Source organism: Hesperophylax consimilis, chromosome 4 (genome assembly GCF_061612785.1).
Source record: "Hesperophylax consimilis isolate HC1 chromosome 4, BYU_Hcon_1.0, whole genome shotgun sequence".
Taxonomy (NCBI): Eukaryota; Metazoa; Arthropoda; class Insecta; order Trichoptera; family Limnephilidae; genus Hesperophylax; species Hesperophylax consimilis.
Window position 1 is genome coordinate 10,276,019 of NC_142839.1, and position 18,259 is coordinate 10,294,277.

Sequence of the window (18,259 nt, forward strand, 5' to 3'; positions counted from 1 at the left end):
GCAAAATTTTGACTTGTGATATGAAAACTTGTAAAAATAGATGTGAAAAAGAGAATAAACCCAATTGTCGTATTACATTCCATAAGTAAGCATTATTTTACTTTATTTTAAGCTTATTCACACCGTATTATATGGATCAGTATTAGAAACATATACTATCACATCACAATGTAGCGATTCTCAAGTGTGCTCATCGTTGTTTACTGGGGTAAGTAAATTATGAAACATTTGTAAAAGTGTCTTAACTAAATACTCTGAAACTAACTACGACTCTGCAAACAGAAGAAATTTACTTTGCCGAATTTGGACTTCGCAAATTAGTTCATAACGTGGCGAGTAATTTGCGCTCCCATGTAAAAATGTCTATTCATTCAAAAGCAGATTTTACTTTTAAGAACTAAATGGTGATATTATAATGCGAGATGCCTATTTACTGTCAGATTGATTTATTGACGAATCACAGTCAGCTTAACCCCCTTCGTTCTTCAACAGTTGATTTTACCCCTCGCCATTATCTTCTCGTCTATTAATTCCTATGTCTGTGCATGAAGGGTTTTTTTTAACACGGTCTGTTTTTTAAGAGGAACGACTGCGCGGTATTCTTCATAAAATACTTAAATTTCGATTTGAGGCCAAAATTCTTAACAAAACTATTTATTCGTGTTTCAAAGTAAAAAAATATAGGCCATAAAATAATTCGAATTTTCGCAATTTTAGAGAAAACTTTTTGTGACATAATAACTTACTATGTAAATATAATGAAAATTAAATTAAAAAATAAAATATCATTAAAAAGTGTATTTTTGGTAGGAATTTTTAATTTAAATAGACAAATTTGTGATCAAACGTAAATCGGTGGTATGTAATTAAAATTTACCAGTCAAATTTTTTTTTAAATTTTATTTTACATATTAGGTAAGATAAGAATTTTTTATAATAACCACTAATTCACAAATAGTTGCTAAACTTGCCTCTAAAATAGGAAATATCGATTTCGATCGGCCCATATTTGAAATTTGAAAAAAAAATATCCCATATTTGTAGTAGATTTTTACTTCGCCTCTTGATTAAAAAAATAATAATTCAGTTTTGTTTAGTATTTTGGACTCAAATCCAAATTTAAGTTTTGTATTAAAGGGCCGCTTAACCGTTCCCCTTAATACAATACGTCAGCCTCAAATCTATCGATGATCAATGAATTGCCAAAAAATCACTCTGAAAATTACCCATTAAATTTTTGTACATTTCCACAGAATGGTTTATTATTAGTTTACCTACCCTTTCCCGCAATTGCAACTATCGTGCGGTTAACTGAGTTGTTCCAAGTTTCTCCATATATTTTACACTGTAATTTTCTCCCACGGTTGACATAAATTACCCTGCATGCAATTTTGTAGCGAACCAATTTAATTTGAACTTCGTGCCAAGTATTTTTAAGCCGCTAACACATCAATAATGTAGGATTATGTGATGAAAATGTGAAACGGTGAAAAATGCTGTTTGCCATGTCTAGTTTAGCAACAGAACGTGGTAGTAATAAGCCAGATAAAGCCAGTATATTTCAATGGCTTTGGGAGATATTTATGTTCAAGTTAACAGGTAAATATCTCTCTAGCTGAGCTTAAAAAACAACTGAAATACCGGATCACAGTGACTCTTCAGCTTACTTACAATAAAATTTATCTACTCTTCGTATGTATTACATCATTATTAAATTTTCCACGACGAGATCACAATTGGGTTTATTAGCCTCCAAACTAAATGATCAAACCTATAACGTTTTTTGATACAAGCCTTAACAATTTTTTTCCACTTTTTTATCAGACCCGTGAAAAATCACGGGATAGTCTTATTTCTCGAGAAATTAGTTCCAATTTTGAAAATGACCAAAATAATTTTCTGAAAAAAAAATTATATTACAGATAGGTACTTTATCGCTTCTTTGAATTCTTCACACAATCAGTTAATTTTGTTAAATGACACTTAAATTCAAAGCAAATTTGAGTTCATTGAACCAGTTCATTAACCAGCTACGCAGGACGCAACCGATGTTAGTATTTATGATGATTGATAAAAAAAATTCCGGCATGAATTACAAATCTGTTGCAAAATTAGGGAAATTAGATCAAACGTAGCTCGAGCTACAGTTATTCTTCAGCAGTAACACATTATTATTGTGCAAAAATCTTGCGTTATCATCTTTCTCTTCATCCCCATAAAGCGCTTCTTCCATATATAAATTAATATACGACATTATCTGGACTAGGTTTATATTTCTACCGTTGTTTCATTGGACTTAACTGAACTAATCCAAGGGTGATTTGTGTCTATGTGTCGTAGAATTCAACTGACTTATATTATAAGACGATATTACAAATGATAGACCTTCTCATAACTGCACTTATACGTTATGACACGAACCGACAAATGCACTTCTCCACCATTATAATAATATCATAACCTTGTCATAAATTTATTCTGAATTGTACTTACTTTTATAGAGCCCAATTTGTTTCACATACTATCTGCTGAATAAGGTTTTTCTCATTCGATTAATTGCAGGGTATTGTGTGTACTTATATAGTTATGGTTAGATCGCAATCATGATTATGAAATTAATGGACAAACATGTATTTAGCAGGAAAACAAAATTTAACAGACTTCTGTACTTACCGCCGCGTTGTATAACAGCCCGATAGATTGCCTACTCCAATACTGTGACAATGTCGTTATTCTATCTTGATTTTTACTTACATGACATAGAGCCCAACTTATGTATTTTGCATCAAAACTCTCAGTGAAACTCTTCTACTGTTATATCATAGGTCTCGATTCAGTATAGTATATTAATATTTTGTTGCATTCCTCTACTTGTTTGCTCTCAGCCCAACTTACTTCTGTAGGTACCTACAATAGTGTTATAACTATTTATTGTGGATACTTTCGTATCATGGCTCATTGGCAAATGTGGCTCAATGTACTTTTGGTAGTGATATAGAGCAGAATATAATTATAACTTTTACGTTTATATTTCATTCACCCTAATATCTGTATGCATTTATCATTTATAGTTACTACTGTGTCTAAAACCCAACTGACACTTGTGTGATAAAACTCATCTTACTTGTGACATTATGCCAAAAAAGCCCAATTTATTTGTGTATTTATTTGTGTATCATAAAACCCAATTTATTTGTGTCATCATGTGTCATAGAGCCCAACTTACTTGTATATTTACAGTGTCATAGAACGCAACTGAATTATGCCCTTCAGAGCCCAACTTATTTGTGTATTTATTGATGTATTGCTGTGTCATAGAGCTCAAACTTTTATATCTTATGTTGTGTCATAGAGCCAAACTTACTTGAATAATTACTGTGTCATAGAACCCAACCGACTTGTACCCCCCGTGTTGTTATAGAGACCAACACTTATTTGTGTCCTCCTGTGTCATAGAGCCCAACTTAATTGTGTCCTACTGTGTTTTAGGGCTCGGCTGATTCCAACTATTCGCAGCCCTCATCTGACCTGTCGCTAGACGAGGAAAAGGAGTCCCTGCGGAGGGAGAAGGAGAGGCAGGCGCTGGGACAGTTAGAGAAAGCCAAGGTTTGCGAACTATTACATCTTTATAACAAGTCACAAGAGTGTAAAATACACTCTGCTACCGCTACTACTACTGGAAACCACGGTTTTTTTTACGCTTCAGATTTCGAGGAAGTCACATACGTGGAACGAAAAGAGGAGGGTAAGATAAACGTTTTAAGGATCTTGGCAATGACACCAGTGGCGGACAGTGACCTTTTTTACGATTTGCAGGTACTCTCTGGAATAAAACAGAAAGAGTGTTATTTAAAGAGCAAAATTTTTTCAGTTTAAAACTTATTCTGAAATATATTTTTACGGTAATTAATATTTTTATCCTTGAAAATAAAGTACATCGTAAAAACTTACGTCTCGCCACTGGTAATGTTATAAGATAAAATGTCTGGCTATTTAGATGTAGTCGCTATACAGCTATTTAAAACAATTTCAGTTTTGAGCTTCGCCAGTGAATTGAGTTTATTTCCCTCTTGAGCAAAGTGCTTACATAAAAATAATTAAAAGACGTAGCTGTTAGTTTTTTATGTTCACTTTAAAGGGATTTGAACACGCAACCCTCGGCCTAGAGTCGACGCTTTTAGCAATATGACTCAGGGTTACAATAAATACCTTTTATTGAATTTCTGTGAGCGAAAAGAAATGCGAAATGAGTCTAATATTATAGAGCAAGTTGGGTAATTTAATCTTTAAAAACTAGCTCCTTGCACTCTTGTGGTGATTCGCTTATTAAACACGCAAAGTATTTAAAAGTTCAGCCATAATGTCAAGGAGAATTGAGCTAATGTGTAAATCAATTTGAAAGCCTTAAATATACGATCTTTTCTATTTTGTATTACTTCTTCACACATTCATATTACATCACGTGGTACAGCAGTATTAACATAAAAATGTCGGATTTACACATTACAATGTCAGCATTTGAAGACGAACATATTTGCACCATTCTACGACCTTCTCTTGTGTTCTATAAAAGTTAATTAAACGAATCTTTAACTACTAAAACAATTTTACTGTTTTTGGACTCATTATATTGTTCTTTCTTTCACGCACAGATGCTTTGCAGCTTGTTTCTTAAAAATGAATTAGTTCATTGAAAGCCTTCCAATTTCCTGCGGGGGTTAAAATTATAATGAGAATGATTTTAAGTAGAAGGGTTGTTGTCAGGTCTACCAACCACGGCACGGAAAGGCCAAAAAAATGGTAAGTTAGATAGCTTAATTACTTATAGTTTATTTTTTTACAAATGAACACAAGTATTTTTAAAATGTATTAACTGATAACCTTCCAAATTCCTGTGAGGGCAAAATGAGTACCACGAGGTTGATATAATGTTTAAGGGTTGTTATCAGGTCTGCCAACCTCGGCATGGAAAGGCCAAAAAGATGGTAAGTTGGTTAGATTTAATATTAAACAAAACAATTATTTAGATATTTGTTACAATTGCCTATTCATTTATCTACTAGTATCGCATTTTTAGAATGAGATTAAACAATCGTCAAAGAAAATAAAAGTAAATATTTAGACCGCCGCGCCAAGCCAATAATAAAGATAAATTATTGGGAAATCCGTTATCCATCAATAACTTCTTTGAGGAATATCTTCTTATTAAGTATCTAGCCGAACATAATATATTTTGTTTGTACATCTTTTTTAATATAATCTTGAGTTGGTACTGTTTTTTTTTATTATATTTTAATATGTTAACTTTTTCGGGCATTTTCGCCAAAGTTTGCACATTGCGTTGTTGTCCCACTATTTATATTGGCTTTTTCATAGTATTATGGAATATTGAAAAATTATATTTTATAAAAATTATTATTTATTAATTTACTTTATTTAGTCAATTAAATACAACTTACGAAAGTATAAATTTTTTATTAACTATTTATATAAAAATGTTAATTTTTCTATATACCATTCAAGACTGATTTCGTAATTAATTTTAGATATGTAAGATTAATTCGGTAGTTTTTTTAATAGCTTTCTTAATATATTTGCGGAAAATGAAGAGACAAACATTTAAAAAAATCATTTTTAACATTTCCGGTATAGAATCCATTAGTTCCATTCCGAGACCACATTTATTTTACGTAGGAATAGTTCATAAAATATTATAAATAATTTTAGACTGAATGCTGTAGAAATGAGATCCCTGAGGCGTATGTTTGTAAAACAAGTATGATCGTGTGAGAAATGTGGAGATCCGCAAAGAATGTTAGCTTAAAGAGTAAGAAAGGGACGCTTAGATGGTTTGGGCATGTAGAGCGAGTGAGCGAAGAAAGGAGTGTAAGGAGAATATATGACGCAAATTTGAATGGTAGCAGAAGTCGGGGATGCCCAAAGAAAACATGGCACTTCAGATACTTCATGTCAGTCAGGCCATGTCAATAATAGAAGAGTATGTATGAGACGATGTATGGTAGTTAGTCCCACAATCTCTGCACTGAAAAAAAAACGACTTCTAGTAGTCTGGTGTTGCTGTAAACTAAAAATTTGACTTAAGTACTAAAGTATTGAAAAGCAAAAAATATATATTAAAACATGTACAAACTTTGGCTAAATTGCCCTTTCCACTTTTGAAAATTTGTTAAAACAAATGTATTAATGAGCCTTTGATACTACCATTATTTCGGCCAATAATAAAAATAATAATTTCCATTGCGCCGTTTTCTGTGAAAAATCACCTCGAGGTGCTGCTGCAATGATGTATTGCAACCTTTTATTACACCGTTGTATTGCAATATTGTATTATAATGATGTATTACAATGTTGTATTACAATTTTATATTGCATTGTCGTATTTCAATGTTCTATTTCAATATTGCAATGAAATTTTGTAAAAAAATGTTGTATAGTTATGTTGTACCGCAATGTTGTATTGCAATTTAATATTGCAATGTTTCGAATCGGTTTTCAATAAATTACCTCAAAACGAGTGCGGCGGGCTTAAAAGTGTTTACCATTTTTATTTAATTTGGTCCGCCACCAAAATAGACGGAGCGTGGTGTTTAATGACAAAAAGGTTAAATTATAATTTTAAAACATAAATCATCAATCATTTGCATGTTATTGTTCAAAGTTCACTGAATGTATTAATCGACATTGCATCTATTATTTATTTTATGATTGTTTAAAAACACGATTCAGATAAGTACGTAGTTGCATTATCTACATTTACAGCTAACACCCTCCCTTACAAAATCAACATTTAACTATCATAACAGACTAGCCTGCCACACATATCTGTGCTTTGTGTCCATCGTCATCAGAACTTCATGGCATCTTTCGGAGGTGTGTTGATGTTCACTGTGGACACTTGGTGTCTTGATCGATGACTTTGATGATTGTTTGTTACCTGGTGTTTTGGTTTCCTTGCAGACGAAGCCCGTAGCCTTTGCCGTCAGGACCAATGTGTCCTACGATGGGGGTTTGGACGATGATTCGCCGGTCCACGGAAGTGCCATCTCCTTTGATGTCAGAGACTTTCTGCATATCAAGGTGCGTACAAAAACATAACATATAACATAAAATTGGATAGCGATGTTTTGTATTATTTTAAGTGCCACAAAAATCCTGTGTAACTACTTTAAAATTTGTATTGCCTACTTTAAAACATCGTGGTACAAAAGTCAAGTGCTAGACTCTGTCAGTGTAGAGCGAGACAGGTGTATTGTAGTTGTATAAAAGCCCATGTTTTAGTTTGATCTCCCTATCATATTTCAGCTTGCAACTAGTAACCACGTATCCATAATACTTGTAAAAAATATTTTTATAAGCAATAATTATTAGCCTGAAACACTCATCCACATTGAAAAATCTCCTGATAAAAGATACATGACGCCAACGGGACATGAACCCGTGTCCTTTCGAATTCCGGTCGACAGCTCCGACCACTGAGCTATGGCGGCTTATCTCTTATCCGCGAAATAATTCAATATATACTAGTGTTTCATTCAACAATTACTGCTTCTTACAGTTTTTTCACCTGAAACAACCAACTTTATTTTTATATGAGAAAGGCATTGTAAGTGCTAACTCTCTCACTAGATGGCGTCGAGACAAATTGTCTACATTTTTTGGTGAAGATACTAGAACTTGTCAAATATTAATTATTATTTTTTTGGTAAACTAATGTTCAAGACAACATTTTTTATGCATAGCACAAAGGGTAACAATTATTTTTATAAGCAATAATTATTAGCCTGAAACACTCATCTACATTGAAAAATCTCCTGATAAAAGATACATGACGACTATGTATAAAAAATCTTGTCTTAAACATTAGTTTACCAATAAAATAATACATAATATTTGTGTTCGGTTAACACTAAACATAGAAATCAATCTCGGAGTATTATTGGCATGAATAATCCCAGAACCTTTTTATTTGTTTATTTTTATTTATTTATTCTTAAATATATTTGTAATACAATGGTATAGTATATTGACTTCCACGCTAGGAGTTCACCTATGTTGTGGAGGACTTAATTATACTAATTACCTTATACTAATAGTGGTACAGCCAACAACCACTACACTACACTACACTACACTATGAGTTTCTATTATTGAACTCTAATTTCGATTGTTGTGAACTCCTGCATTAAATAAATTTACACATACCCACACGAACAACTATGCAAATTCTTTATTTTACATACATACATCTCATTCCAACTATAGTTTTCATTCTCAAATACAACGTTTACAGAGTCTTGGTAACAAATACTTAAACAATATAAATGTATTTGACAAAAATTTGAACATGGCAAACATTAAACCGAGTATGTGCGAACTATTTCTACCTACTTTGTAAACTATTGTTATCAACTAATTTTATACCTTCCTATTATCATTATCGTTGATTTGGAGAATTTTGGCAGAATTTCTATTTTTGTCTCACTTATTTGAACTCTATCATACCTTTACTTTTTAAACTCTTATATTTTATGTAACCTATATTATGTTAACTCTGATATTTTTTATGTAACCTATATTTTGCTAACACTGATTTTTTATGTAATCTGTATAACTAAAAAAAATAATGATGTACATTATTATATGTAAAAGCCCTATTAGATAAATAAAATAAACAGTAATTTGGTGTCATTTAAAAAAAATAACACGTTCGTGTACCGAAAAAAAATAGTACTCTATTTTGCATTCTAAATTTTTGACACTTTTTTACTTTATACTTTAAGTATTAAAATTAGTTGTTTAAAACCAAAGTGAAAAGAATACATAAATATAGTTAGAAAAATGAATCCAAGTGGATATCGTTTTAACATTTTGCTATTTCGCGAAGACCAATAAAAGTTTCCAGTCCAGATTTCGCTTGTATTATGTAGGTATCTAGTTACCAATAAGTCGCATAAGAATCGGCGTTGTTTTTTCCATCTGTAGCCAACCGCATTGCGGGCTTTATATTTATGTAACTGAAGCCACCATGGAATATCTAGGAATTTTGTAGCCCGAGGATGTTTACGTTTTGCACCCCAACGTCATAATATTTTTAATATATTTTTCATAATAACATACAATAATAATTCGTTTCCTTTACCAGTAAATTAGTTTTTATTGAGCTGTGATTTGATTTAACCTTTTTCTAGTATTCAGACAAATTTACAATTGGTGATGTAACATATTGTTATATACTACTGATGTTCAATTTCAGTTCCAGAAAAACAAATATATCATGTTCAAATCTATATATTATTGTAGTCACTTTCTGGCACCGTCCAAGTTTCAAAATTTATTTTTAAAATCTATTTTATAATTTAACATTGAAATCTGCAGTAAACAATGCGGTAAGATGTTTTGATAGTTAAAATTAAAAATTTAAGGCGATGCCATACGTAGTAATGCAAAATCATGTGTTTTTGGTTTGAAAATTTGGTCGCTTAGAAATGTTTCAGATGATTTAATTAAATACTGCGAGTAGAATACACCTTTGAAATAATCGAGTATTTTATAGACAAGTCCTTTTATAAGTCCAGAAAAAATTATGTATAAGGCCTATGAAAACAGCTTTAAAGTTCAAAATCTCCTATTTACCCATTTTCGGTTATGATTTTATTGTATAATGTGGCAAATTAAGTTATTTATAAAATGATCGAAAAAAATTTAATATTTATGCCTTAACATCCCCAAAATAAAATAAAAGGCAATTTTTGGCCATGTTTTTTCTTGCATAAATCAAAACAGGCGGAAGGTGTTAAGCGGGAATTTAAACCTTATCGCCATCTACGTAAGGGTTGTTATTGATAGCGGCTCAATTTAAAATATTACACGACGTAGTTGATTGAGCATCATTAGTTTGAATTTTTTTCAGGTACCTACATATATGTACATACTTACACATAACCACACTTAATAAAGGTTCTTAACTTGGGCTGTGCAGTGAAAAAGCTAGCAGATGCTTCCTGAAGAATTTGCACGAAAGTTTTGCACATCTAAATATTGTTTTAGATTTATGGAGTTTTCGTGCACCATCGAACAATATGATATCTTTTCTTTCGATCTTTCTTATCTGCAGCTTTGGTCTAGATAATATTTGCCTCCTTTAATACTTTTAACTCCATCTTTTTTATCTTCAAGCCTTTCCCTGTCTGATGTCTCGATTGGACGATTTCTTCAATTTGGAGTGAATTTATCGTGATGAAATTTAATTCCAGGAGTAGTACGTACGACAACAACCTTACAGCGGTCTATCCATTTTGCGACTATTGCAGTAAAACATTGTCTCATATAATATATAAAAAATCAATATATATTGATTTTTTTCTGTTTAAATTGTATTTCCCTCGTTGATATTTGACGGTGATGGTGTTGACGTTTTTGAAACTTTTCAGTAAAAGCGAGACAGTAACCAGTTCTTTTTTATCTGCTACCTTGTCCTTTGTTGATAGCTTTACCATATGTTAAAGTTGTAACTTTTACCACATTGAGAATGCTGGTAATTGCAATTTCCAGAAATGCAAAACAACAGCTGGTAGATTCAGCACTACTTCATTATTTATAGCTTTGCACTTGGATAAACTTGTAGCATTTCCTACATGTATATTGCTGGTATTTGCAAATTGTATGTTCAACATGGAGCTTTTCTGAAAAAGATATTGCTGATAATTGCTTTCACTTTCCAGGAGAAGTACGACAACAACTGGTGGATCGGGCGGCTGGTCAAGGAGGGCAGCGAGGTGGGCTTCATTCCCTCCCCGGTGAAGCTGGAGCAGCTGCGCGCGCAGCAGCAGGCGACACGCCCCACGCGCCTGTACGCGGGCCGCGCGGGTAGCTCCTCGGGCAACCTCGGGCCCGGGGGCGCGCCGGGAGGCCCGGACGCCAGCAGAGGTAGCACCCCCCCCACGCCCGGTACGTCCGAAGCCCCCCACGCCCAACAAACACTACATTGTTAAACAAGGATATTGCTTCATGCCGTGGGGTCGTAAATGGTTTATGTCTTTCTGTCATCTCCAATGTCAGTCTCAAATCATACAACATTTTTTTGAATAAAATTTTGAAATCTAAATAAATGCTTATCAAAATTTGTCCAGCTATAATGACAATGATTTACGTCGTCCTTGTTTATTAAGTATTAATATGAGAGACCCTAAAGATGTTCCTTGTGGTAACCCATATTATCCTGATGATGATTTATGGAGTGGAAAATGAATCGGATATCTGTTAAAAAATTGAATTGTAGCTTCGTTTTTTAATATTAATAGATACACTTTAATCATCAGAGCATTTATTTAAATTAAAATAGCAGATTGAATTAATTCGGTTCATCTGCAAAATAAAGAAAAAATACATTGCAAAAAAAAAGTATTTACGATTCCACCAAAATTTAGTTTCGCCTCAGACTTTCGGCTATCCAAGGGTTATTTTTACATTGAACCAAAATTAATTAGTTTACTAAAAAAATTCTTCATTCAGAACGCCTGAAATATTGTTAAAACAAATCCCTGCGTTTTCTGATAATAAGTTGTGCGTGTTCATTATTTTACGTGTTTTCAATATTATGTAAAAGAATATCGTTTTAATTTTTTGTTATCGTTTTGAATAATAAACTTGGATATTCGAGAGGCCATTTTACATTATTTTTAGTTAATCCTGCAACCGTGTTATTTCATTGTGGGATGAGGGATGATTCGTCCACTGTGTTTACTTCGGTTGCTGGAGTAAATTTATTCAGATAATAATAGCAAATGTGTTTTTAAGTTATCATACTTTTAGGAACTCAATCAACGAAAGTTTGATTTTCATCTTGTAATGAAAAGAAATAGCTTTTTGTATTGCATTACTCGAGAACTTATTAATTTTCAATCTTTTGAATGTGTCTTGTCTAGTTTTATTTTACCTACATGGACCCTTCAATATTTTTAAAATCTCTTTAACTCAATCGTGAGGCAAATCGAATAGGAAAATAACCGAACACAGTGAATGAATCATGGTTTTGTCTAAACGTTTTTCTTGTGCTGTATTTTTCTTTCATTCTCATACGCTTCTTATTTTTTATTTGACTTTCCATCACAATTTCATTAATTTCGTTAAAAAGATTTACAAAGCTCAATGATTAATATATTATTTTTAACAGACCGATTTTTTTATAAGCTTTTAGAAAAAATAAACTTTGAAAGTGATCTTTGATATTGTGTACTTCGTTGTTTTTTTTTTAATTTGTTGTTAAAATCGGGAAAACAAAAAATGTCAGCGTTTATAACATGCTAACCATAGACATCCAAATTGATAAACTAGCCAATCTTGGATAGGGGAATAAACCGAGTTACGCAAAATGCAGAGGAGGGTGACCGCCTCCCTTTCTGTAATTTGTTAGTAAATTAATCCCCATCAGTATACAGGTAACTAGCATTGTAATATCACTGTAATAGTCAGCGAAAATGAAATAAATCTGCTTAGTTCTTTTTTACAATTGCGCGCTGGCTGGCTGTGTAAAAAACTCAACTACAAATTGGTTGAACATCGGGCTTTTTCCCAAAGCTGAATTTTGTAACGCTATTTAGGTAGTTTTTATAAAAGTGTTTTAATTTACCCACCTCAATCATTTTTAGCGTCGCTACCCAACCCGATTTGAAGGTGGTTCGGTTTTTCAACTGTTTTTACGAATATTCAATCGATCCACGAGCTTACTTTAGCGAACTTTACTTTTCTGTGCAGGGTCTGCTTATTTATGTGCGCTCTTGCATTCTTAAACCCTTCTGGTGCCAAAAATATGGTCACGTGGTTTGCCTCCAGCTGGTCAAAGTAATACCCAGATTTCACGATAGGGCAAGTCTACCAATTTCGATGTCTATGATGCTAACTCATACTTTTGACTGCAATGTGTTGTGTTTATATTGTTCATTGATTGGTTAGCTTTTGAGTTGCTAGAAGTGCCTGTTGTTTTGTTATTCGCTGTAAATGTCTATATATTTTAATGTGCAGTGATCTTCCCATTCAAACTGTGATTCTCATATTGTCAGTCCACGCTTTATTTATGAACCCTTAAATATTAATGAATTTAAGTCACGTACATACTAGTGTTTACTAAAAACTTTCGTTGGTAAGTATCACGTGGAAACAGCAAATTTTGAAATGGTGTTTGAATGGGAAAGCTGTTTTCCGGAGTAAATGAAAGAATAATTAATAATTATGTTTGTGGTAAAACTAATAAGCCATGTGAGTTGTGGAATGAACAGTCTATGTCGTGTGCCTGCCAATATAATATTATGAGTTCGCTGAAATCACTATAAATATATTAAATTTGTGTTTCGTTCTATTACCTTTGCAAGCAAGTTTAGCGTCCCTGTTTTTATTTATGTTATGATTTATTTCACTAGAACCTTTAGAATACCCAATAGATCCCGGATAATTGTTTTTGAACTGAGATTCTGTCTATTTTGATCTGTAAAGGTAAAAATTGATTGAAATCGGTGTTTCGTCCATCTAGAATATAATTTCAGGCCATTTCATGCATTTCCATATTCAGTCACTTCATCATCACTGACATCTCAAACATTATCCTTCGTTCCTTTCCTTTACTTCCTTTGAGCCTCACCCATCCTTCCCAGCCCTCGCCCGTACCGATTTTATTACTATGAAGTAGAATAATTAATTGATAAACTTAATGTTATAATGTTTTTATTTAAGGTCCCAGCAAATGGTAATATATTTGTATTAGCATGTGTATATAACTATGATATTATATTTTTAATCCCAGTAAGTACATTGCCAAAATTCTGATTTTTTTTCAAATTGAAGTAATTATTATTGTATTTTTCTACAGTACCTACCCACCTTCATGAAATTCTGTTTCCTGTTTACCCTAAGCTCATATTTTCTTTTATTTTATTTAGTATCTACTCAATTATTTGTGAAGTGCGTCCGCGTATCTATTCCCTTTATGCTGGTTTATTTTGTAAGTTATTCCTGACGAAATTGCAAGATATCGAATAGTTTTTTAAAATCCAATAATACGAAATATTTTTTTTTGGATAATTTTGAAGTGGAAATTAATCCACTCCAAAAATTCGCAAACTCAGCAGATAGACTCGTTCATCCATTGATAATAATTGATAATCAAATATGATAATCCATTCTTTAAAGTTTTGGTGGCACTCATGCACACAAGCATTTTCTGAAATTGTATATTGACATTATATTTAAAAATTTACTGCAGTTAATATTCTATTTAAATGTTGGCACTATCCAATTAGGATTGGGCTTAGGTGTTAGCGGTGTTGATTTCAGTCCCTGGGGAGGAAGGTTCAATCCTCAGTCATACCATTTTCATTTTAAGTTTTAAAAGACATTTTAAAAGTCACAGCAAGAGCCAGTCCCTGGGGAGGAAGGTTTAATCCTCAGTCAAAAAAATAAATTAAATTGGCTGCTAGCCGACCCAAGATATTGCGCAAGTAGGTAGAAAATTGAAAATGTATTATAGTAAAAAAACTTTGTTTTTGACGGGTTGTTTTTATGTTATTTTGTTTTAAACAGTTTACTTAATTTTAGTGAGAAGTATAGAAAGGAATAAGTAAACATATAAAACAAATATCGTAGTCTTCCGCTATACCTCACCAAAAACAAAGTGACCCTTGTGCTTGGTGTGGAACTTGTAGGATAGTAAATAAAATAGTAAATTCTACGTGACGTAATTCTTGCTGCAGAGTCTCCATCGTCTATCTTCGTGTCACCTGTTCCTATACTTCATTTTACTTAACTTAACTTCACTCTATTTTTGTAATATTTATATTTTTGTAATACCTGCATCAACTGTAAAGCGCCCCTGAGATGATATCTCACAAAAGCGGCGCTATACAAATTATTCAATAAATAATACTAATAATAGTAAATAAAGTGAGCATAGAGAAAACATGAAAAAGCGTTTTTACAAGAAGACTGTATTTCTCCCTATACAAAAACAAAATACCATTAGTATATAATTAAATTTGTACCCATAATCTCGTTTCAGAAATTTGGCATGGAACCACTACAAGAAATTAATTGGCTTCGGGGCATCCCAAAAATAAGATCGCACTGAAAGGGGGCAAAAGCTTTGTGAGTTTTGTAGCTATGCTATGATCTCTTAGGTTGTGGTGTTTCGCAGAAATTCAAATGTAACATTTTAACATCAGTGCTATTTTTAGAGTTTGAAAAGTCCCCGCTAAACGTCGATTCTTGTTCCGTTTCAACTTTCTTTCAATTTTTGATCAACTGACAAGCATAACATGACAGTTGTGTTTTTCCGCTGATCAAAAATTGTTCAAACCCTGATACAGGCATAGAATCGGCGTTTAACGGGGACCTTTCAGGTGTTAAAAAATATTAAATTTGTTTTTTTGTGAAAAAATCCCAAACAGTATTACCGATATACTGTTGATACCTACCATGATAAGCAAGCCTTCCTGCTTGGTTTTGAAACACTCCTCTCAACTGCAAATATGTTTTTCAAAATTGAATGTATTGTTAATTAGTAATTCTAAAACCTTTTGAGTGTGATCTTATTAATGGAAGCCCGTTTTATATTATACAGTGTGAAGTTGCATTTGCTTGATTGTCAAAGTGGATTTACCTTTGAAATCTGTTGTAAAATTGTTGTGAAAAATAATTGGCTTTATTTTACAAAATTAATATGAATGGCTCTTGCTATATTATCTGTATAGAAATTACGGAAATTCAGCTGATGAGTAAATAATTGGTTATTTACTGAATTATTATGTGGATATGTTTTCTTTTTATATAGGTTCCCCCTACCCCCTATATAGGCAAACGCCCTTTTAGAATAGATGAACACTCTCAAAGATTTAAATATTATAATATAATGAAGATATCTGAAACTTCATTTAAATTGCAAGTAGGTAACAATGTAACATAATATTATTAAAACTCTGAAAATATAGTGAAATATTAATATGGATATCCTTTTAGTAATTTTAAAAGAATTGTGTATTTTCTGTATATACTTTATGTATAAATTTACCCACAATTGAATGAAATAAGTTTTTCAGTGAGATCAAGAAACACTCAATTTGTAAACGAAAATCTTTTATTTTCATTAATTTGGATAATGTTTAGAATCACTTTTTAATATAAAAGCTTAAAAAACTAAAAAAAAAACTTATTTAAATTTAAATTTTTCTATTTTACTTTTTAAACTCTATTTTTATTATAAAAGAAAGATTTGGAAAAGAGAAACTCTTATTACAAAAGGTAGATTTGGAAAATAGAATATCTTCTTAGATATGTAACATTTGTCACAATTGAATGTCTTCTTAGATAGGTAACATTTGTCACAATTCCTCCCAGTTGTATGATTTTGATACTTTTCTGTCTCAGGTGAAGACTCGGACTCAGTAGCGGGGGCTCGAATAGGAAAGTCCACCCTCACCACCCCCCCGACCAAGGAGAAGCGGAAACCGTTCTTCAAGAAGCAGGAGAATGCCACCCCCTATGACGTGGTCCCCTCCATGAGGCCAGTGGTACTAGTTGGACCCTCCCTCAAGGGATATGAAGTCACAGATATGATGCAGAAGGCGTTGTTTGATTTTTTGAAGCATAGGTTTGAGGGAAGGTATGTATTATTCATTCATATACCATCTGGGTTGGCAAAATCTTATCGAAAACCGATTTATTGTTCTTTATAACATGGGGCTAATCAATAAATAAAAATTGTAAAACTTTTAAGTGGACATCTATAATGCTATTGAAATTTGCACTGCTTTTTTGTCTTCTGTAGCAATCAGGTAATAAGGCTCAAGCAGTTTATTAGACAATTAGCTGTATTTGAGCAAGACTGTCCACTGTCTATCATACAGGGTTCAGGGATATTCAATGATTTTAAAACGTCCAGTACTATATAAATCATGATTTGAGCCTATAACATGCCAAGTGAACTAGGTCCATTCTGGTTAGTTTTTAGTTAAATTAGGTTTTGACATATTTGAGTGTTTCTAATTCTGTAAAGGTATAATCACAATTCTGAAAACTGTTATATTGAGCAAATTTATTACACTTACTTTAGCAAAAGAATCTTCAAATAAAATTAAATCTTTTTTGTTAATATTGATATATATTTTTTTATTGGACTTGGTTTCTGATTTCCTTAAAGTTGTCGCACGGAAGGAAATTCAATTGTTGTAACCGCTCCATACAATCACCTCCATCTACGGTGAAACTAGTCAACTAAGAATTCGGTTCACTATTGCAATTAACACATTAAAACTTGTCGCACATCTTTCATGTAGTGATCTCAAAAATGTTTTTAGACTTGGTCTACTTGACTTATGAACCACCCATTTTATACTGGATTCTTCCTACAACTTCAATCTCTCGTTTTATATGCCATAGGTAATAACGTAGAAATGGCGTGGTTTCAAAATACCCGGTGGCACTTTAAAAACCCTCTGCAGTCAATTCATATGTACATATTAGGACGGTCACCATTTTTTTCGTGTAGTCATCATAACTTTGGATATTTCTAGTCAGTATTGATTTACTTTTCAACGTAATAATATCCTCTGCTTCTTTTCAGAATTATAATAACCAGAGTGATGGCAGATATTTCTTTAGCCAAGCGATCACTCTTAAATAATCCGTCTAAAAGAGCCATCATGGAAAGGTCCAACTCTAGATCTACATGTTTAGCGGAAGTACAGGTAAAGCTATGATAATTCCAAGTTAAGTCCTAAGTATAACTCATTGTATACTAAAAGTATACATTATATACTAAGAACACTTTAATTTTACCTACCTAGATAATGAGTATTTTGACAAAATTGCAACATTCTGTCCTTGCATAATTGTTTGAGTATTCAAGGCTCAAATTGTTTCTTAGAACTTCAGTTATCATTGGGTCGAGTTTCAGTATAATTAATTAAACAATACTATAATTTTAGATGTGATGATGTATGCAACATTCTAAAATACTCGTACATAATTCTGTTTCTCGGAATTTGAACAGTTCATCAAATTTCAAAGTAAAAATTCAAGTGATGTGAAGGTTCAATTGAAGTTCTGTTATTATTTCATGATGGACCGGTTGTGTGTACTTGGATAGTAACAGAACTTTAATGAGACTTTCATGGAATTGAATATTAACATTGAACTCTTCAAATTATGAGAAACACCATCAAATAAATTAAGTTATGCCATCGTTCTTACAATA

General features: G+C 32.4%; 1 protein-coding gene across 7 annotated transcripts in view; it reads left to right on the forward strand.

Moving 5' to 3' along the window:
• The window catches only part of Ca-beta (Calcium channel protein beta subunit), a 325,904-nt gene that overhangs the window by 289,795 nt on the left and 17,850 nt on the right, over window positions 1-18,259 (forward strand). For 3 of the 7 annotated variants that reach the window (XR_016305776.1, XM_089651326.1, XM_089651330.1), the window contains exons 5-10: window positions 3,490-3,606; window positions 4,950-4,985; window positions 6,979-7,098; window positions 10,743-10,968; window positions 16,432-16,666; window positions 17,627-17,750. Coding sequence is in view for 6 of the 7 variants with exons in the window: in XM_089651326.1 (XP_089507452.1) it covers window positions 3,490-3,606; window positions 4,950-4,985; window positions 6,979-7,098; window positions 10,743-10,968; window positions 16,432-16,666; window positions 17,627-17,750 (858 nt within the window). In the remaining variant the exon portion in view is untranslated. Of the gene's footprint in view, window positions 1-3,489; window positions 3,607-4,764; window positions 4,801-4,949; window positions 4,986-6,978; window positions 7,099-10,742; window positions 10,969-16,431; window positions 16,667-17,626; window positions 17,751-18,259 lie in introns of all 7 variants that reach the window. The other 4 variants (XM_089651327.1, XM_089651328.1, XM_089651329.1 and 1 more) reach the window with 4 other exon arrangements.